Genomic DNA, 23,157 nt, shown 5'->3' on the forward strand with positions numbered 1-23,157 from the left:
CCAGGGTCACACAGCTAGTACGTAACTGGGACCCGAGCCAAACTCAGACCAGCGCTCTGTCCACTGCACACCGAACTGCCCATCTGGGTTGCATTTGATTCTTGTCTTTGGCACAGCCTGGCTAGGTGACCTTAGCAAAGACATTAAACTCAGTGCCTTGGGCAAGTCTCTGAACTGAGAAGAGTTGCAGATCTAAATTGGTAAAAGATATTTCAAGGGACCTGGATGCTCTTCTCTTACACTAGCTGCCTATTTGCCCTAGGGGAATGACATCAGCTCCTTGCTCCTGTTTCCTCATTAATCACTGGCCCGACAGACCGAAAGATCTCTTCGGATCCTTACAGATTTTGTGGATATCTTCTGTGACTCAGCCATCTAACCTCAGCCTACAGTTCAGTTGAAGGTCTTAGAAGAAGGATTTTGATGCTGTTACCAACTTTATGGTATTTCATTCTAGGTTGGATGACTCCTTCAAGCCTTTATATAATCACATATTTTCTAAGTGACCAAACTACTAAATCCAATTGCCTTATGATTCCCTAAAGACAATCCAAGATCCTAAAACAAATAGAGGCCCTTAAAAAGGTGTCTTTTTTTTTCTTTTTGTGACCTTGGGACCTCTTTCTATAATTTCAAAACAGAGTTGATTTTATCTTTTTTTTCAGTACTGTAACTTACAAGGTCCATGAAAGGGCTAAAAGGTCAGTCATACCTTTTTTTTTTTTTTAGGGAAACATTGATGCTTATAAAACCACTGCTGGGTGATACTCCCAGACTATTTCTATTACAAAATGGGTCAGCCAGCTCACTGAGACTATTAGTTTACCTTTGGGCCATGTGCACAACATCCCATATTTATGAGGATTTTAAATCCTTTGTTAACATTCTTTTTTGGAGTACATTTACATTCTGAGCATTCTAGATACAATGCGTTCTGGGTATTATTTACACTCCAATGGAATACTGTCCTTGTTGCCTCCACTGTTGAAATAGGCGTTTTGCCATTATCAGGATAATTGCTTATTTGTAGATTTGTGATGACCCCCCTCCACCTTGAGGAATTTGAATTCCAACATCGAATAGCTCATAAATGAAACACCATCTTAATATGCTTTTTGAACACACAGTTGCTTTCCTTATAATAGGTGCTTAATCAAAGTTGATTTGAATTCATAGTTTTGTTTCAGAACATTGTGTGCTTTAGAGTGAAAATGTTATAAGTAATGTCATATAAACTGTAAACTATGATGAATAGAAAGGCGATTTGTAGCACACATGGAGAATTCATTTCATTTGGCTCAGTGGATCTTGTGGATGTCAAGGGACGATGCGCAGATCTAAGAAAGCTTTGTAATTTTTCTGAAGAGCTCAGAATAGACTCCTTGGTTTCTATCCTTTTCACTTATTCTTTAAATACAAAAGATTGTAGTTACTCATAGGTAGGTAAGGAAGGAGATAGTATATAATGGAATACAATCACTCTTAAGCCAAAGGACACATAAGAGAATGAGACAAATGTGTTCAACATTGCGCTTGGCATAACTATAGCTCCATATACACTTTTGTCTTGCCTAGTGTTTAGTAAAATATCACTGAGCAAGGAACCAAGGTCGGATTATTGAATCCTGAAATATTTGGAAAATTATTGAAGGTTAACATTTGAGACCTTAACTCAGGTAGTTTTATTAAAAATATTGTACAGATTTTGTTTTAAGAAATCTTCAGGTTGGAGTAGGGCTGTGGAAAGCCACTCCTCCCTGTAAAACTCCCATCCTTTCCAGTATCATAGTATTAATAGAATCAATAGAGCAAAGTCACTAAGGAGCAAAGTATTCTCTCTGCATCTTTGGGCCGGCACCACTGACTTATTGGGGCAGCCTGCAGGATGCTGAGGTTTTAGAGATGCAGAGTGAACTTTGGGTGGCTGTGTAGCTATCCTATGGGTATCCATAGAAAGTTCAGTAAGACTCCAGGGTCTTTCCCATGGCTTCTAGCTATTGAATGTTTATAGGGAGAAAACATTTTGGTCTCAATCTTCCAAAGGACATTAGAATTCCTAGAGTAGAGAGATACAGAATTAAGTAAACCATATGCTTGGAATACCTTTGAGACATTGGATGAATCATTTTTGAAAGGATTTCTGAAAAGAGGTAGATGAGAATAACAAATAGTGAGAAGGTGAGAAATGGTTGCAATGTACTTATCCACAGTGATGATGTCACTGATATGTTGAGGCTCACATTGTTTTTCTAAAATCTGGTCATCTTCATGTGTTTATCCTCTGTTGCCTGCCCCTTGCTACCATCTGCGCATGGCTTTTAAAAATCTAAGTTGGTCAATGAGTTCTCATTGATTCTAATGACAGAACTCTCAACTGGTTCTCTTCATTGACTGATGAGTAAGAGCTGTAGGGGTTCACAGGCCATTGAATCTAATGAGGCAACTGAGTCCTATGACTTGCCTGAGGTCACACAGGCAGGAATTATGACAGGTGGAATTTGAACCCAGACCTTCTTCAAAAATAAGTGTTCTTTCCATTGAACCATACAGCCTCCATTTCTTGAGCTCAAAGGCCATGTTGTATTCATTTTTTCTGTCCTCCATAGAACCTATTATGATACCCTGTACTATTGTGATACCTTGTACCAGTAAGTATTTGTGGCACAAATAATTGTCTTCTGAACATCCATGACCCGTGCCCAGATCACTCCCTAAATTATCTGTCGGTTAACTGGCCTCTTTTTACTTTTCTTCTTTTCCTCCTCAGAATTCCCAATTCGAGGATTCCTAATGCCACAGTGGTAATCAAGAGTGTGTGTGCATAGCCTGGCAGCCCTCACTGTCTCTGGGAGATTACACCATACCCCAGAGGCAAATAAAAGGACAGAGGGCTCTCACCAATTTTGAAGCGAAGATTATTTCTTCTTTGCTTAAATGCCTGACAGCAGTGACCATATTTTATATGACCTCGAGCACTATTTTGATGGGTGAACGAACCAGTGAACATTGACAATTTAAGATGGTCATGTTGGTGTCTCTGATGACTTGTTATAAATTTGCTTCCCAAGTCACGATTTATGGTTGAAAACGGAAGTCAGTATTACTTCATATTTTTTATCTGTCACTAGAAAACATGAATAAAATTTATCTTGAACATATTGCCACCCCAGCCACAGGCATTTCATCATGTGGGCACAACGTACTTGAGACATTCCTTCCTTATGGGGTTTAGAGGCAGGTTTTTGAATCTTTGGGATAGGGTCCTTTCCCAGAAGATGATGGGAAGGAAGCAAGTAAACCCTTTGAGGGCAAAAATATCTTCTTCTTCCTTTCTTTGTATCATCTGGCAGCTGTATGAGAGGCCATCGATGGAGCTGGCCATGAAGCCAGGAAGACCTGGGTCCATTCCCCACCTCTGATACATATGACCTGGGTGAGCCGGGCAGGAGCCTCAGCCTGTCATGTTCTAAGCTCTTCGGCTACCCAGGAGAGAGGTGCTGACCTGCACTAGGAGATGAAGATTCCATATTGGGAGTTCCCTGTAGCAGTGAAACCACAGATTGCCTTTATAACTATAACTCACCATCTAACACAGATTCTTTCATTAGTCAGTCCTTAATCCTTATGAGCTGATTGGTTGATGGGAAAATGAACGAGGTGGACCTTGAGAAAAGGACTGAATTACCCTAGTCAAAGCTTTCCCCCCAGCAGGATGAATATCGTCAGGTGTCAACAGGTAGTTTGCTTCATCATGATGCTACAGGCTCTCTTGAGTTTCATTCCTTTTTGAAGTTTGTTTTAGCCCCCCCCCCATCCAGTATCTTAAACTGCCACTTCTGTGAGTCTCTTTCCCCTGCTATCTGTGAGGAAGCTCCCTGTTTGTTGTCCATCTGTTTGAACTTGGGCTTCTGAGTAAACCTTATTCACTTCAGCCACATGTGGGACAAATTTACTAATTTTTCAAATGGATTTTTCTCTTTCAGAAAACTTTCCTGGGCTTTTCTGCTCTCTAAGCTTGTCCTAACATTATTTGGAAAGCTCTGCCAGTCTGTTGAGGGGAGGTTGACTTTTCAGGGCAGTTCAATATTTTTTTTTTTAAGGGGACTGCATAATATGGAGAATTTAAAATGACAAAAATATCTATCGTTTGTTTGGAGGTTGTCAAATTTAAACAGAAGTCCTCCAGCTTCAGACCTGGGGCTTTTTCCACCACTTTTTATTAGTGTTTTTCCCTTTGCAATTTTGAAGAATGCTGAATTGCTCTCCTGACTTTTGCCCAGAAATGGCAGTGTATGTTGAAATAACCTTATTATATACTTTGATGTAATTTATTTTAATACTGTGGGAAAAGCCCATTAATTTTGTTGGTAGATCACTTCAACTTAATTAAAACAAATGCATACTGTCCAGCATAACTTGCTTGCATAAATTCGGCTTGGCGTGCAACATGGGCATTCTTTTCATACTTTATCATTAGTGGCTTGGATACATCATTAAACATCTGCCTTCTAATTAACTAAAGTATAGAGCTGAGCATGCCACATTCCCAAAGATCAGAATGTTGTACCTCTTCAGCAAAGAGACAGAATTCATTTCATCCAGGTTTGAAAATGCTCCTACTTTGCACAATGACTCAAATTCTAGAAATAATGCATTTTATTGTCTGATGTAATTTGCTAATAATATGTCAGGGTTATTTCTTTTGCACATGAAACATTCTTCACGGTTTTGTGCAAGTTTATTATAGAGACAGTGTTAGGAGCAGCCAGAGCCTGGCCCCCTGTTGCATAGACAGTGACTTCCAGAGGCCTCAGTGGTCCATAAGTCTATTTCTCTGAGCACAAGTTTTCCTAAAGGCTGTCCTGGTTATCTTCAGTCTGCCCAATCATGTTAGGATGGTTTTTCAGCACTGCATGTCTATTCAAACTGCCCATCTAAAAGGAAATGTAGATGAATAGAAAAAATAATAGTCAAGGAATTTAGAGAGGAGGAGAAAAGCGTCCAAAGAGTGAGTTGAGTTCCTTGAAACCTTAGAAAAGGGTGTTTTGAGCTATTTAATGACAATGTGAATTTTTTTCAGTATTGCTTGTCAATCCAGCTTCTCATTTAAGCAGGACCAAAGGAGCATTCCTTAAAGCCTTAGAAAGGGCTGAGAAACTGATTTGAATTTTGGGCTCTTTGAAGGTCATTCTTCTTTTAATTAAATGTGTTAACCTATATTCAGACATCTGAATGCTGCTGAAAGTCACTGAAAACCACTTTCTATTGGGATTGTACTTCATCTATCCATTCATTTATTCATTCATCACTTATTTATTAAGCTCCTACCTCATGCCTACAATGCTAGGTGTTAGGGATATTAGGACAAAAAATGACAGTATCTGCCTTCAGTGAGCTTCCATTCTAGGGTAGGGGATGAGAGACACAATAATACTATGCACAGATATGTATATAAATTATTCACAGCATAATTAGCAATAACACCAGACTAGGTCAGGGTAGGTTTCTTATAGGAGATGGCACTTGAGATGAGCTTTGAAAAAAACAAATAAGGGAACCTGAGAGGAGGAGGTGAGGACATAGTACATTCCAGGCATATCATGGGACGTGGGAGGGGGGAGGGGAAGCAATATTAAACTGGACAGAAATACAATATACAGAAATGTTTTGACACAAGTAAAGTGTCAGGGAGAAATACTGCCATTCTTTTTTGTTTGTTTGTTTGTTTTATACTGCCATTCCTTTGAGAGTATAAATTCAGGAAAATCAGCATTTGTGGGAAGCAAGAAAATTCTTAATTCATAATCACCAAACCCTGGAACCAAATTTACAGACTGGGAGAATTATGCTGAGATCATCTACTCTGCTAGAGTGGAGAGAACACTTGTTTGGGAGTCAGCTCCCCTGGCTCTACAACTTACTTCTTGTGAGGTCTGTAGTCTTATCTCTCACAACTTTGCTGATTTCAATTAATTTAGTTGATTCTCTGGTGTTCCCTGAGTAATCTTTGTATCATCTGAAAAGGCAATAAATTGGTTTTCTCTTTGCCTGGGATTATTTCCTCAATTTCTTTTTCTTGTCTGATCGCTATAGCTAGCATGTCTAACGCTATGTTAAATAGTAATGCTGACAAAAGATGTCCTTGATTTATCCGTATTCTTATTGAACAGGCTTCTAACTTTCTTGAGTTTATATAATGTTTGCAATTGGATTTAGATGAATGGTGTTTACTCTATTAAGGTCCATTTGTTCCTGATATTTAGAGTTTTTAATGGAAAGAAGTGTTGGATTTTATCCAAAGCCTTTTCAGAATCTATAGCTATAATTTTATAGTTTTATAATTTATATTATTAATATGGCTTATTATATTTATAGTCTACCTTACGTGGAACCAATCAGAGCCCACAACTTCTCTGAACTTCAGTTTCTTCCTCTGGAAAAAGAAGGAAGTCGTACCCAATGAATGCTAAGATCACTTCCATCTCTAGGTCTGTGATTCTAGAATCGTGGCAATTTAGGTGGCTCCATTGTGCTCAGAGCACTAGGCCTGGAGTCAGGAAGCCTCATCATTCTGAGTTTAAATCCAGCCTCAAACACTTACTTGCTATATGACCCCATTTCCTTCAGCTTCCTCATCTGCAAAATGAGCTAGAGAAGGAAATGGCAAACCACTCCAGGATCTCTGCTAAGAAAACCCCAGATGGTGTTACCAAGAGTTGGACTGAAAGAACCAAAAAGAAATAATGTGATTTTAGGTTTTTGAAGTCACTTGAAGGTTCCTATAAAAAGGGTTTTCAGACTTTAGTTCATCTTTCTTACCTGCCTTACCTGGGTAAGAGCAAATACCAGGATAGAGTAATAATTCACTTGCCAGCAATTCCTTTGTGAGCAAACTAGGAGATGCCCCAAACCATTCATTTCTGAAGAGCTAATAATATGAATAACAGATCTCATATGTCATATCACCCTCTTTAAGACGAAAGCTGCATGTTAGATGTGGCTGCCTCTTCCTGGCTTAGTCTGACAAAAGAATAGTGTTTGTAATGTAGGTTGTTTTTGCCTCTTGAGAATCATTCATCAAAACTCTTAACAAAACAGAGACCGAGGGTCACATGTTTGATTTGGATTCTTTTGAAACTGTCAGATTAGCGAAGTAAGCTGGAAGAGACCTCAGAGCCCATTTTGCAGATGAGGAAAATGAGGCCTAGGAAAGCCGGTTAAGTGTCTTGGGTAAGATCTCACAGGCAGATCTCGTTGGCATGGCGGGGATGTGATCTCAGGTTCTCTGACCTGAGTCCCAGTAGTCATTCTCTTGTACCATTAGCCCAAATGTGTTCAAGCAAGTCGGGCCATAATCCTACTTAACAGGTTTTATTCTGGGTCTTAATGGCCATTTCCCTTAATTTTGTCCAAGTCAAATAGAGGTCAATCATTAATTTTCATTGTGCTTTTGATGACACCCTGATCCCTTAATTTCCAGTTATCTTTGCCTGTCTTCTTTACTGTGTCTCTGTCAACAGATCATCTTTCTGTCCTTATCCCTGTTTTTGTTCAAATCATTGCCAAGGCAGGTGTGACTTTATTGCTTTCTTCTCTCCACCTTCACTCTACCCCCTTCAGGGAAGGTATCCTCCCACACCCCCTGCAGTGGCTGTTAACTTATTTTTCCTCCCCTAGAAGAATCTTTATGGGCAATGCCTCCATCTCTTCCCCTTGCCTCTCCTACCCCAGAAGCCGTGGCCTGCTCTCTACCCCGCTTCTCAAGACTCATTCCACAACTTGCCCATTCTGAAATGACCGGGACAGCTTGAGTCTAGCTTTGAAATTCCTGTGAATCTTTCCACCGTCCCTTACATATAGAGTACTTGCTGTTAACATCCTTTGTGTGACGTTGTCTTTCCAAAGGATCTGAGTGAAAAAAGCATTGGAGGATACCCCGTTACTCCCTCCCTTTATCTCTTTGTCCCCTTAACAGCAAAAATCACTTAGAAGACGTAGAGTTCTGTGCTAGACTTGTTCTCTTCCTTAGTAGGACAAAGAAGGAAGAGAAATCCTTGCCTGAAGACACAGAGTAGCAGTGGGACGTGAAGAGGGTGGGCCCTGGGTCACAAAGAAGAAAAGAGGATCTGTGGGGAGCTGACCAGGACTGAATCAATCCCTTCTCCCGCCCCCGACCTCCGTCATCAGCAAGATCTTCACCTCACGATAAATGCTTGTTGGTGGATTGAGTTCTTGACTGGTTCCCAGAGCCCTCCCAGCCCAGCCTCTTCCCTTCTGGGGCAGGGCCTTTTGGTAGGTGCTTTCCTCCCTCTAAGCCAGTTGGGGAGAAGAGGAGGATGGCCTGGCTATTGCATTGCTCCAGGAAAAGAGATGCTGTTGGTACTCATAGGTATGGCTGTACTTTAGGTGTTCAGGTGTGTGATGGCTTAAACATCAGACCTGGGAAAACTTCCTCCAGCCAATCCGTAAATCTGCCAGCAAGCATTTATTTAGTGTGGCCTGTGTACCGAATACCATACAAACCCTGGGGATTCACACAGAGAAACAATCCCTACTCTCCAAGACATTGTTCCTTAGCAAAATGCCTTCCAAGTTCCAAGCGTCTGACGAGCAAATGAGCAGTTCCTAGATCAGAGGGAGGAGAGTGGCCGTTTTGGGATTAATAATGAAAGGGAGCATACAGTGTTGTGGGGCACCTTTTTGGCCCCCTTTTTCTTAATCCATGGCATACAGCTTTTAATCATAACCGTGGTGCCAAAATACTGGCAAATAAACATAGATTTCTGATTTAATTACTCGGCAAGTGTGAATCAGAAAATACTTTGACTTTTTAAGTCATTACAAGCTTTAAGTTCCTCTTTATATGTTAATTACAAGAATAAACAACTCAGGGTCTGTATTTGCCCAGAATATGAAAAGGAAGTCCAAAAGTGAAAATATTTCCTTGGATTAGGAGCAGTGGAAAGAAGGTAGAAAAGGAGATTATGTGTTTTGGAAGGGCCTCTTGTGGAGTAAGGTTAGAATAGCTCAGTAAGTGCAATGCCTTTGATGAGTCAGTCCACCAACACCATCCCAGTCTAAGTCAGTCAATAGACACTTATTAGGTGCCTACTATGCATTAGGCTCTGTGCTAAGGCTCAAGACAAAAATACAACTGATCAAGACAGACTCTGTTCTCAAAGAGCTCACGGTCTGCAAGGTAGAGATGACTCAGATGGAGACGGCATACATTGGTGACAACCAGCAGAAGGAGGGTACTGGAATTAATGAGGATAGCAAAAGACTTCTTGCAGAAGCTGGGATTTTAGGTGGGACTTCATGGAATCCCCGAAAGCCAGCAGGGAAAACATTGCAGAACGGGGCATAGGCAGGGATAGTGCTGGAGTCAGGACATATGCAATGTCTTTCTTGTTTGAGGAGCATCAAGGAGGTGGGGTCACTGCTTCAAGGACTACATGGGTGGGGAGGAGAGTATAAGGTATTAGAAGACTAGAAATGTGAGGGAGCAGGTTATGAAGGGCTTTGAATGCCAAACAAAGCATTTTATATTTGATTCTGGAAGTGATAGGGAGCCATTGGAGTTTATTAAGTAGTGGGGTGGGGAGTGACTTGCTTGGACTTATTGAAACTTAACAAACTAGTTAATCAGCAAACATTTATTAAATGGGTACCTGGTGGCAGCCAGGCACTGTGCTGGGCATGAGAGATACACACAGGGATAAAAGTCTATGTATTGAATGGTGACTCAGTCACTAAGGCGTATTTTAACCATTTCACAATATTTTATTTTAGAAATGAATATCATGGAAACTTTGAATACAATAGAACACATTTAAATGTAATAGCAGGGGGTTGTATGGGTAAATGTATGGGTAAATAATGTATATCAACACTGAAAATTCAATAACCACTAATTAATTAACCTTAATCGTTGCATCCACATCTCAGTCTGGTGAAAATTAACCAATGGAATAGAATTAATTTCCGTTTTCAGCTTGCTCATTTCCTCTCCCATGCTTCAAGATCCATAATTTTGTCGATCAGGTCCCTCTACTTCCACTGACACAGATCGCAAACCCTCTGTAACTTAGCAGGTGCTGTCCCACAGTGGCTGTGATGGAAAATGCACCAGCCTGCAGCCCTCCTTCTGATGGTTCTCCTCATGCTTTCCTAGATGATGTATGCCTATTACTAATCCCAGCTTGCTACCTGAGTCCCCCCAATCTCCTCGTATGTGTGAAGTTATTTACATCTTTTCTGGGCCATTTGAAAGTAGACTCCTTGAGGTCAAGGGAGAGTGTCTTTGCCTTTCTTTGTGTTCTCAATGATTAGCGCACAATAAGCACTTAATAAATGCTGATTGACTTATCCATGGCATTGGGTATTACTAAATTTGCTCAATAAATCTTTGATTATTTCAAAGAAGGTATGCTGCATAGCTTAGAGATCATTCACTATGATTAATATAATACATGTATTTCTTTTTTTTAAAGGATACATTTTGCAGGTGGATACTATTTGTAGAACTAAGTAGCAATTAAGTTATATATTAAATACCTGTTTCTGAAGTCTTATTTGCAGATTACTCAGGTACTTAATTTATAAAATACTACAATATTCAGATTATGAATCTGTTTATGTCTTATTTAATAATCTATTAATTATTCATTTTTAGAAGTTAATCCCAGGCTGAGAAGGATTCTATTTGGCAGGATTTTTCCTAATTATCTTTTACTCCATTACCGTACAGGTATGTCGAGAGTATCAACGGGGCAATTGTAACCGAGGAGAAAATGACTGCCGATTTGCTCATCCTGCTGACAGTGCTATGATTGATACCAATGACAACACTGTCACCGTGTGCATGGATTACATCAAAGGGAGATGCTCTCGGGAAAAGTGCAAATATTTCCACCCTCCTGCCCATCTACAAGCCAAGATCAAGGCTGCCCAATACCAGGTCAACCAGGCTGCGGCTGCCCAAGCTGCAGCCACTGCAGCTGCTATGGTAAGTCACGGAAGCAGCTTCTCCTTTCAAAGAAAATTTGAAAAATAAACTATTTGTTTATTAATTTTTATTGTTTTTTGTTATATTGAAAAACTTTTTTTGCTGAAGATAAAATGGTTCAGGTGTATCCCAGTGTTTTCAGTGAAGTTCTTAAACATTTTCAGATTGACTTTACAAAAATCCTTTCCCTAACTCCCTCTCTTTGATTCTGAATCAGAGCTGTAACTAAGATGTGACAATCAGAGTTTTGCCCTAATGTGCTGACTTTTGAGGTCTCAGCCACCACTTACTGTGCTTCAGGAAGACAGAAACAATAGAGCAAATAGTGAGGAAGAATAATTAGCCAAAAGAAGAAGTTACCAAAGATTGGCTTGAAGTGAATTCCGTCCTCATCCTCCCCTGCTCTTCCTTCGACCTGAACTGGGGACAAATGCACACTGCATTGGCCTTGGTTCTTGCTACTTCCCCTCGGGCACAAACCTACCTAGGTACAGCTCTGTTTCTGAAAGTTGTGAAGTGTAAGAAGCAGCATGCTTATTTCAAAATTTAACGATATCACCATCGTTCCTGCACTCATTCTAATTGGTCATTCTTTTTCCCTTCGTGTACACACTTTGTACACCCACCAGAGGTTCTTCCTTCCTCTACCCTGCTTTATAACAGTAATGCAGTCTGGAACACTTTAGGAGGACAGCATCAAGCAAATAGTGTCTAACTTTAAGTAGTACATTAAAAAATAACTTACTGTTTTTACTGTCTTGAATAACACCATGGCCTAAGAATAATTGCAAGCTGAAGAAGCATACATCTCCCATTTTCTAGAGTAGAAGGAGCATAGTACTTCTGAAGGAAGGTTTCAGGTTAATGATGAAAAGAAAATGTATTTTTAAGGTACATTATAATGTGATCTAATAGCTGATTTTCATAGGTTCATTTTCTGTTCCTTGCTTAGCTGTTGTTAATATTGTCTTTTTTTTACATAAATACTAATTTGATCATTAAAATGTTCATATTAAATATTGTTATGTGATATTCATAGCCCAGTAAAATAGGAGAGTTCTTTTTTCAATGTGTTTCTTGATGGATACTTGAGAGAGAAAAAAAAATGCGGAAGTTAGACTCTCTTCCTATCTTTTCTTTCACTCTTTTTTCCTGTTAGAATATCTTGTTTGTAATTAACTACATAGAGGTTGTATCCTCACAATAACAACTTAGTATTGCCTTTATTGTGCATGCTTAGTCTTGTTATTCGTTGTATATGGCATTCCGATGATTTGTTTTTTTATTTGTTTTTTTCTCACCTACCCAAAAATGCACTGCTGCCCCCATGATGCACCTCTGCTTGCTGTTTATGTTAATGCGCTTGAACCCCACTGGCCCATTGCCATCATGTGCTCGCTGCCTGCTAATTAAGACTCAGTCGGCTGTCAAATCACTGAAGCGACCCCTCGAGGCAACCTTTGACCTGGTACTATGACCTTTCACCTTTTAGCTTGGCATGTAGCTTTATTGTAGATATGAGTTTTTTTTTAATTATTTTAAAAAAATAAATATTCCTTTTTTTTTTCTGTTGTAAAGTTTTAAAATACAATGGAAAACTGAGTGTGGTTTCCTGATATGATTAGTGGGGAAAGCTACTAAGTAAATCTCTGTATGTCCACCAACCAACCAAATATTCTTAAAAGTCCATTGGCCCACATTCAGTTTAACTGCATTGTAAGATGTTTTGATAAAGTACGTAGAGAACGTTACGGTTCTATCTATGACTGACTATGGATGGATCGGTTTGGTTGGCATGGCTTTAGGGAGGTTCTTCTGTAGTTTGGCCATAGGTAGCTCAGGGGTGAGGTACCTGCATGCCCCTGGTACCATTTGCATGTTGAGTTAGATGGGGGGTGGGCCGGGGCAGGTGGGAGCAGAGTAATATGGAGCTTCCCTGCCGCAGTCACTCTTATCAGGGAGATGATGATTAACCTGCTCATGGAGCTAGCAGCACACCTCGTCCTTTTTCCAAAATAATGGCTTCTTACTGTAAGCCTGAAGCATTGTGTAACTTAGAAGCACTTTAGTTCATAATAACATATGGCTCCAACATGTTTTCTTTAACTAGTGTGTTTTTTTTCTTAGACTAAAGTAATGCTTCCTTTAAAGCTTTTATCTTGCTTTTTTTTTTTTTTTGGTTAGTTAAGTCTGCTCTGCTGCTTGCTTGCTCATGGAAAAAGATGGTGCTCCCTAACTATTTGAGCCTTCTACTGATTTTTTTCTTTTTCTTTTCTTTTTTTTACTGGTCTTTGTTTTTTATACTCATTCACCACACAGGGAATCCCACAAGCTGTTCTTCCCCCATTACCAAAGAGGCCTGCTCTTGAAAAAACCAATGGTGCCACGGCGGTCTTTAACACTGGTATTTTCCAATACCAGCAGGCTCTTGCCAACATGCAGTTACAACAGCATACAGCCTTTCTCCCACCAGGTAAGGAGTTGGGGCTTTGCCTACAGAGACTTGCCATGACCTTTCTGTAGCTTAGCTGGTTACACTGTGACGAAGCAAGCAATCTACATTCACAACCAGATTTTCAGGACTAGACAAAACCAAGTGTGAAAGTCTTGTTTTCTCATAATCGTTCAGTAAGAGAGCAGTGATGTTGTGTCTCATGCTGACTTCCTATGAGATGATTTCCTTGGAATTTTGTATTTTTCTTAATGTATTATGGACTGTATGATATGAGACTTAGGGTCTTCTTTAAAATGAAACTTTAAATTATATTCTCATCTCCTTTTCCTCTCTTCTCACTATCTAAATAGCTATTTCATTTTATATTTTTTTGCTCCAAGACCCTTACCATTTTCAAATTGTTCATTAGGAATATATCAAGTGGCACCTTGTTAGAGGGTTCATTTTTCTGTTTTCATTTATCTCCCTTGAAAGGTAGGTAGAGAAAAACTGAAGAGAGAAGATGGCACCAGCTGTCTCATAGGTCTGCAAGGAGATTGTCCACTGATTCCAATCACTGATATTGCCTTAAATAAATGAGTTACTTACTACTCTTCACCAAGTAACCTGAGAGTTTCTACTCTTTCCCTATTTGCCCCCTGTGACTATATAAAGTTAATTTCAAACTCAACCACAGACATAAACTCTCTGTCTGCCAAGATTATTTTCCTCCAAACGTTAAAACTTAAACATGGTTTGATTTTTTTTCCCATTAAAGTAGCTGAAACTATAAATGAACATTAGAAAATGAATTTATTTTCCTGCCATGATTCCACTGAATATTTTTCAGAAATATATTTGTTAATTTAGTTTTGTATCATTTGTGGTTTTGGTCAATCCCTAAAATGGACATAGGTTTATTATAGCTAGAAAAGAGAAACAGTAGTTAGAGGACCTATCTGAACAATGTGGAAAAACTGGACAGAAGAGCCAACTCTGGCACATACTGGCTGTATGACCCTGTTAAAGTCACCTACCTTCTCAGTGCTCCCAAGCAACATTCTGTAGACGGCAAGTGCCAGTCTGCATCGATGGAGGGAGTTTTCTCACTGGAAGCTTTCTATACCAAAGAAATCATGGATCCAGTTTAAAAAAAAAAAAAACACACACACACACACACACACACACACACACACACACACACACACACACACACACACACACACACACACACATATATAACTACTGATACGGCCCAGTGTCGAAATTGCAGGCTAATTAACATATTTGTGAATGGGGATTCTAATTCATGTCCTCCAGGCTGTTGGCTTGAATGGGGGTGGCTACAAGCAAATTAATGTTGTTTAGGTGGTTTATCTCAATTCTTTAGAACAATTAAAGTTTTCTAGTTCTGAAACTGGGTAGGGAAGCACTGTAGCTTGAACCCTTAGGTCAGTAAAGGACTAAAACTTGAGTACATTGGAAACTTCCTTACAGTAAAGGGCTCAACTCCCCATTTACCAGGGTTATCCTACCTATCTCTGTATGTCATAAGAAGGGCACTCGAGGCTATTTTTACAATTCTTGTCCTGGGAAACCCAGTTAAATCCACATTCCCCAATGTGTTCCACTTAAGTCTTACTTTATTGCTTAATTGTGGTAGCGGGGTGGCCCTGGACACTCCAAGACTAGGGCAGTGGGACACAAGTTCTGGTATTTCCTACCATGTTCAAAAAGCCTTGAGCCTGGACCTTATGAGGGTGCTGCCTTTGGCTGGAACACTAGCCTTGCTCAGGTCTGAGAACCTCGTCACTAGAATATTGGCCAGTGGTGATGAATTTTGTCAGGTGCATCAGCACATAAAAACAATTGGCTTTGAAACATAGAGGGATTGTAATCTGCATCTGGCCTGTGAAATCACAGATTGGTGGCACATTCCCATCTGAAACATAAAATGTCTTGCTTGTTCCAGTTTTTTTTTTCCCTCTCATTAGAAGTGTGTGTGTGTGTGTGTGTGTGTGTGTGTGTGTCCCAAAAATCTTAGGGCAGTTTTAAGCTTTTAAAGGTTACGACTTCCCTAAGACTTTTGGGACAACCAGTATAGATATATATCATACACACAACACACATATATGCACATACACATATATCTTTATAGATATGTGTATATCTCTAGATATATATTCAGACATACACACGTATGTATGCATATAAATATACACACACACACACATATATATGCATATACATACATCTATCTACCCATATCTATATTTAAAATAACATTTATATAGAGCTCACTTTGTGCCAGGAACTTTGCTGTGTGCTTTATGATGATCTTATTTGATGCTCACAACAGACCTGAGAAGAAGGTAGTATTATTAACCCCATTTTGTAGATAGAGAAGCTGCAGCAAACAGAGACTAAGCGTCTTGCTCAGGGTCACACAACTAATAAGTGTTTGAGGCCGGATTTGAATTCGTTTCTGCCTGACTCCAGGCCCGATGCTCTATGCACTGTGCTACCAACCTTCCCCTAAATGAATAAACATTATAGATGCCTCCAATTTGAAAAGTACCATCCTACAAATTATATTTTTCCTTTCCTTGACAATGTACAATTAGGAAGCAGTTCAGAAAGTCAGAGGGAGGCGGTTTAACATAGTGGATCTCTGGGTCACTGTAGGCAGGTCTCACCAGAACCCCCCAGGAAAACCTCTAAGACTCTAGGTTGCAGAGAAGGGACCACTGGTAGAAGAAGGTTCTGTACCTGGGAGTTTGCTATACAAGGTCTAGTCCCTATCCTTTCATCAAAGCAAAAAATTGGTTTTAAAACAGATATTCTCTCATAAATTCCCAATTTGGCTACTTAATTGAAGGGAAAATGGACTTGGAAGGGCAGTTTTGCCTTAGGCTGGAGAGTGAGGGATGGCATTTAAGCAGCCAATGTGCCATTTATCCCTTCTTGTTAAGAAAGAAGTCCATTGGAAAGAAAGAGGAATATTAAGGGTCTTTCACAAGAGATTGTTTTATGGGTAAGTGGGTCCTACAGTGTTAGGTTTTCCGTTTTCGTGAATTTTTGCCCCTAGCAAGTATTCTCCCTGCTGCCTTCTCTTCATCTGTGGCTGATCCCTCCCTAAAATGTCTGCACATATTGTAATCTTCATGGTGATGATAACTCAGACTAAAATTCGAAATGAAAAGCTTTACTGTTCCATATTAGAAAGAGATTGCAAAGCTAACTGGTTTTTAGCATGCAGACCTAATTATGCATGGAATGATAGAATACAGCAGGTGAGTTATAACATGGAAACAGGCATAGAGTAATGAAAAATGTCTAATATTCCACAACCTTGAAACTGCTTTTTACCAGTAAATACCTCTTCTGTGTGTACATTTTCTTTACCCCCTCCGTCAGAATAACTAGAAGAACTAATGAATTTCCGCTCCCTGCCCTGCAGCCTTAAATTTAGCTTGTGGTTTTGTCTTGCATTAGCTTCCACATTATTACCAGTATAAATCACTTCTGTATCTATTTTCTTCTGAAAGGACAGTGCCTCTGAAGCACTGGAGACTAGAACAATGGGGCATAACCCCTCAGACACCCCAAATCATAGCCTACGGTGGCATCATATTCTACCTTGGAAAATCTTTCCCTTGATACACGAGCAGCAGTCTTGGTTTTCCTGATATCCAGTTGGCCCATTTTAGGAACCGCCAGTGAAAATCTTCTATATGCCACCATTTTTTCACTGGTTTACTCCCTTCTAGGTACGGTCTGCTTGACAATGGACCCGTCCCACTGAAGGGAAAAGGGCAGATGGAGCAAGGATGTCAGGGAGAAAGGATGCTTATTCCTGGGACTCAGAATGCATTTTCTCATAAAAACCTTTGTATACCTGATGATTCATAGATTTCCACTCTTAGATGATGATCGATTTCAAGCTTGAAAAACCCTTAGAGATGATGCACTACAAATCACTGAGGCCCAGAGAAATTAATTGGATTCCCTGTAGTCATAAAGAGAGTCATAAATTTGAGCAAGGCTCAAATTTGAACCCAGTCTTCAGGTTCCAAATCGAATACTATTCCCCATTAGCCACTTTGATTTCCAACGTTCTTGCTCTAGAACAGGGTGAGCAGTGGACTTGGAGGTAGAAAGTCCTGTCCCTAGACTGGGCTACATCCCTTGCAATGTGTGTGTGACCCTGAACAAAGTATCTTGGCTTTTTCTCAGCCCCAGTTTACACATTGATAAAATGAGGCTAATAATCCTTGCTCAGAACAATTTATTGGGCCATATCACATGAGAAAATTGTTTTGTAACCATAAAGTAGTATACCAAGGAGATAATGGCCACAATAGTAATAAATAATATTTATCTATATTGCCGTAAGTTTTGTACACAGCTGTTATTGCTACTATTCTAATTTAGGTGCATTATGAGTTAAACTTTTTTTGTGAGCTTGCCTAGGAACATAACCACTTTGTATAAAGCTGTTTCTATGGGGAAAATGCCTTCTGACTCCCAAACCATCACGCAGCACCAGTTAACATGTCTCTCCAAGCTTTCTTTGATTGTGACAACAACCTACCCACTGCTGTTCTTGCTATAACCGCAGTCATTTATTATTACCGTTTATGATATTGTTCTGAAGGGCTGCTCTGGAAAGGCTCCATTAGCAAATGATTTTTGAAGGAAAATTGACCCCAGGTGCCACCAGCAAGTCGTATTTAAGATGGGAGATGCCAAGTGTCAGGGGTGAAAAATAGCATCATTTGATCTTTTTTTATATCCAACTACTTAAAAAAGGTCTCTGTCTTAACAAAAGTCATTCTGCATATGGGAAAATGCCTATTCCTGGAGGGTTTTTTAAAAAGTGAATTAGAATTTCATTGCTTACATGTCAAGGGAAAAAAATGAGGGCTGCTTGGTATTTATCATATTTCTTTTGACATATGCTGGTGGAAGGATTTGTGAGTAGTAATGGCGAGGCCTTATCTGCTCACTGCTTAACCTCACCTGTTTTCCCCAAAGCATGCATCATAAGGCTTGCATTGAAGTCCAGTCACTTTTTAAAGTATCATAAACTCAGCAAAATGTCCACCTTGATATGGTAGCCTGGGTGATTGTTCAAGCCTCCTGTGCCTAATCCTGCCACGGATGCCTCAGTCCGCTCCTGGGGATGTAAGCCCTAGTGCAAGAGGTTGCATCTGTATGAGCCTAAACTGCTTTTTATTATCCTATCTTTAAATTCTGCATCCAAGGAAATCCAGACTTGTGTTTTTGACTTTTTGCTCAGTTTATATTGCATGGTGTCTTCATACCTTAGTTCACAAGTGTAGAAAATGACTGCCTTCCCCATCACCACCACCAACTAACCCCACTCCCTGCACAGCCCCACACCCAGGTGACGTGTCTCTATCATGTAAGGCCCTGCAGACCAAGGACGAGGAAGTAAGCATACGGGAGCCCCTTCCTTCTACTTGGTTGGTCTCACTACGTTGTTAAGTCGATTTTGTCTGTGGTACTCTTTAATGTTTTGTGAGAAAATGACATCTTGAATTATTTAGTTTAAGCTCAATCCAAAGGAAGAGTGAATGCATTATTACTGTATACCCAGTTAGCAAACCATTATAATACCATTCTTTGGACCATAGCCTAGAAATGTTTGGTTTCCCCACCCCCATAACGTTTAGCTATGAACTGATGCTAGACAGCAGTAAGGAAAAGCAAAAGTAGACCAGCCCCTTCTTATGTTGGCTTTTAATTTCCCTTGGGACCAGGCCTAACATATCACTCACTGGGCCATTGTATGATTGGATTGTGCTGATGGTTACATGCCACTGTTCCCATAATAACATTTTTGTTTCTTCTTTGTTCAAAAGAATTTCCTAATTACACGTGTGATGGGTTGTTTTAATTCTTTTCCCTTTTCAAATCCACCTTCCTGTTGCAATGCATGATGGGCAGGCTCAATCTTGTGCATGACACCCGCTACAAGTGTTGGTAGGTGCCAGCTTCATTTCTTGATTATCTTCAACTGGTGGTGTACCCCACAGCCCCTCAAAATCCACGGCTAGTTTAATGGGTGTGGTTCTTGGGCAAATTGATTCCCCCTGCACTGACAAAAACCTGTCAATTAAACGCAGTTCATCTCTTTAATTGGCACGGGTCAAGTCAATCCGGTCACTGGCGTTTTCCTTCACACGAGACAGTGATGTTTTTTTGGTCATCTTTTTGGTGGATTTTGATTGGACTGTGGTTCTGGTATTTTAAGAAATCTATCTCATAAAAGTAATATATTGTGTTATCTTTATAGTAGTTAATATGGTAATAGATTTATATTCAAATGGAGCTTTAGTAAACACTTATGTTTTCACTGAGATTTTGAATGTCTAAATGTGAGCTCATTTAAGTTTCTTAAGTTGACTTAGCCAAATAAAGCTGTTTGTATTGTTTTCCTGATTTGATGGTAACAAGCTTTTTTTTCCCCTTTTTTTCTCTTTCATTTTTCCCTCTCCCTGCCCCCTCCCTCCTGTCATCCTCCTCCCTGGAATGTTGTCCTGCTTTGCACTGTGATTGCATGTCATTTGCTGGTGACGATGCCTCGTCACGCGGCTTCCCGCTGTGGTAATTGCCCTGCCCGATGGTCCTCCCCATGTTACCATGGTTTCCATGCTGCTACACTCTTCTGTATGTTTGCTTATATGATTTTCCCTCCGAAAGTTCCCATGGTGCACGGTGCTACGCCCGCCACTGTGTCCGCTACAACAACGTCCGCCACAAGTGTTCCCTTCGCTGCATCAGCCACAGCCAACCAGGTTTGCTCATTTACAGCTCATTTCTTTAAGAAAAATAAACAAAAACCAACCCCCACTCTCGTGGTGCTCAGTCCAGCAGCCCTCGTGCACGTTGAGCTCCCGTTCAGATCCGCGGGAGCCGTGTGTCCGCGAGGGCTGGGGTGGTCCTTTTAATAAGCATGGGGGTCTCAAACATTCCTCTTGTTGGCCTATACCTTCTCTTTCTGATGAGTGGCAGAATGCTTTTGTGCCTTGGCTCGGTGCTCCAAGGGCGTTGCAACAACATTCCTAAAGGAAGTTGGGTTTACACTGGCATTTCTGACTCGGTCTTGGCATTTCATGCAGAGCACCGAAAGTAGGGATTGGAGGGTGTTCTTCCAAGTGCACATGAGGAGAAATTCGTTTGCTGCAGGGTGTCTCAGATCACACCAAGGTCAATTCTTTATGCCACAAATGACCACATTTGTAAACTGAGTTCTTTAAAAATGGCCCCATTAGGGTCAATAGATACATTGAAAGGCTGCCTGTTCAACAGAAATTATCAGGTTTTATAGAGCCCCTCTTAAAAGATTTGTGGAATCTCTAGGGATTCAGGGGAGGAATCCTACTTTAAATAGTCCTTAATGTGCAACAGAATGTTAGGCCACAATAAGCATGTTCACTGGTTTCTCATCCACTGTTAATCATAGAGATTTATGAGTTATAGGATGAGAACCATGACTGGCCCTTTGAAGTAGAAAGTTCTTGCATCCAGAATTGGTGTTTCATGTTGGAACAGCCAAGAAAAGTGTAGAACAACACACGGGGTGTAACGAAGTCATTAATCGCTTACGTTAGCGAGCTTTGAAGTTCCCAAAATGCCTCTTTGGTTGCTGTTCACGAAAGCAAAGTTCCACAGGAAAGGTGTGAGTTAGACAAGATTTATAGCCATACACCAGTGTAGACCTCTTGAATTTCAAGACAAGATGCAGCTAAAGGTATCTGATGAGAGCTACTATCGCATGGAACACAAATACTATGTAGAGAAGGGAAGACCATTTGAGGGTCAAAAGAATATTGAGTTATTGGTAGGAGTTTTCACCTGTTAGATTTTTCAGTGCAAAGCATACTTTCAAACTGTGACTAGGGTAGGGTAATAGGGCTTTGTCACAAGGCACTGAATTACTAGGTGCTGGTTAAACTTGTATAAAAACAGAAGTGTTTTGTACCTAGTAGCATGAGTAATTCATTAATTGAGGAAGCTACCAGATGATGAGCTCAGGTCAATTCTTTTCCCTACTACCTAACCCCATCTTCCCTACAACCTCAATGGAAGATTCACTTTAGGCCATCAGATCTAGGATTAATTTGTGGAACTTGCCCTGATTCCAAATTTCTCAGTTACAAGTCTATCCACCCTTGGCAAATAATGCTAAGATAACAATAAGGTAATTTTGATTTTTTTTCCCCACAAAACTCTGCCAGACAAGTTTTAAACAGTTCTTGGCAAAGAAACATCTGCTTTTCTTTTTTAATTAAATCTTGTCACAATGCCTTCCCCTCATCCCCAATTCTGCTAACCCATTAGACTCATTTACAAGAATGCTAACCGGGGCATGTGTGGCATTTCAGGAAGTAATCTATTGAAGACATTTCTTAATGCATCTAAAGTGGCTTATTTACTGTAAAGATCAATGAATCGAAACTTTCTTTGTCCCATGTGCCATGTATGACCACAGAATTGCTGGTGTAAGCCGAATCACAGCAAAACAAATTTCCACATTCCCTTTGCCATCTGGGCTCTAGGGACACTTAAATTTTTTTGCATTTTGCTATAACCATTTCACGCATAACTTTCTTGGGCTCCTCATAACATGGTAAAATATTGTGACCAAAAAATGAAAAGTTAGATATACATATATATGCCCATATATATTATATCTACATATACATAGCAATGTATATGCTTACGGTACAGTAGCAATGCTGGGGAATAGCCATTGGCACCAAATGTAACCTGCATGCATGGAGAAAGTTCTCTCTGGCCCTTCCTCGGTATTGAGGGTGTTGAAGGTCCCTGGTATGTTTCTGCAGTCCCATTCTTGATGCTCCTACACTGTTGGGTACAACATCCTGTCCCGCCACAGCAGGGAAAATGGTATGAGAAGCTTCATTTTGTCTGGAGCCCATTCTAGCGCTACCTGCCAATGCTGTCATGTTGTGTCAAGATGTCATTTGAAGGATGAGCATCCAAAAAGAAATCAAATGAGTTGCCCCAGCAGAATAGACAGCGGCACTTAATGGCCATCCTTGCCTTTGCGGAGAGTGTCCACCATTTGGAAAAATGCTTTCACCTATGTCAGCTGCATTTTATCCTCCCAGACACCCTTGGAGATCTGCAGGCCAAGGATTATTTTCTCCATTTTTACTGATGAGGAAATTTAGACTAGGAGAGATGAAGTGACTTGCTCCAAGTCACACACTGAAAAGCCAAGAGGCAGTGCCATGAGTCCTCCAGGACTGTTTCCAGTAGGCTGTGCTTCTTTCTACAGTTTAGCTTCTCCAATTTTTGCTTTAGAGGAAGATAAAACTACAAATTTTGAATTACGGGAGCTAGCTATTTTCACATCTATTTTTTAATGTATTGTTTCTCACTTCCTCTCTTATTGTTATTTTGTTTGAAAGATGATGAAACATGCGCTTGAGTTACAAAAGTAATTTTTGGAAAGTTCCATACGCAAATTGTCCAGAGGCTTGAGTGACCATATTTTCTGTGGCTTTATTGCCACTTATCACTCATGGCTGCATTTGGGGGTTCATTTTTGAAACATTTGCAGATACGTTCAGAGGAGAGAAAATGTCTGGAATTGGATGCATGATTTAAGCAAAACATTCTTACTCCTCAGCATTTTCCAAGTCAAGGAAATCTCAGA

The 23,157-nt window shown here is 40.2% G+C and overlaps 1 protein-coding gene across 15 annotated transcripts in view; it reads left to right on the forward strand.

The window, feature by feature from the left end:
* MBNL1 (muscleblind like splicing regulator 1) overlaps window positions 1–23,157 on the forward strand; it is a 248,076-nt gene that overhangs the window by 217,802 nt on the left and 7,117 nt on the right. For 10 of the 15 annotated variants that reach the window (XM_020988948.2, XM_020988938.2, XM_020988946.2 and 7 more), the window contains 5 exons: window positions 10,751–11,008; window positions 12,423–12,476; window positions 13,328–13,481; window positions 19,416–19,451; window positions 20,172–20,266. In XM_020988948.2, the coding sequence (XP_020844607.1) occupies window positions 10,751–11,008; window positions 12,423–12,476; window positions 13,328–13,481; window positions 19,416–19,451; window positions 20,172–20,266 (597 nt within the window). The remainder of the gene's footprint in view (window positions 1–10,750; window positions 11,009–12,422; window positions 12,477–13,327; window positions 13,482–19,415; window positions 19,452–20,171; window positions 20,267–23,157) is intronic. The other 5 variants (XM_078147507.1, XM_078147504.1, XM_078147505.1 and 2 more) reach the window with 5 other exon arrangements.

This window comes from Phascolarctos cinereus, unplaced genomic scaffold (assembly GCF_003287225.1).
Source record: "Phascolarctos cinereus isolate Bilbo 61053 unplaced genomic scaffold, phaCin_HiC Scaffold_7;HRSCAF=346, whole genome shotgun sequence".
Lineage (NCBI taxonomy): Eukaryota > Metazoa > Chordata > Mammalia > Diprotodontia > Phascolarctidae > Phascolarctos > Phascolarctos cinereus.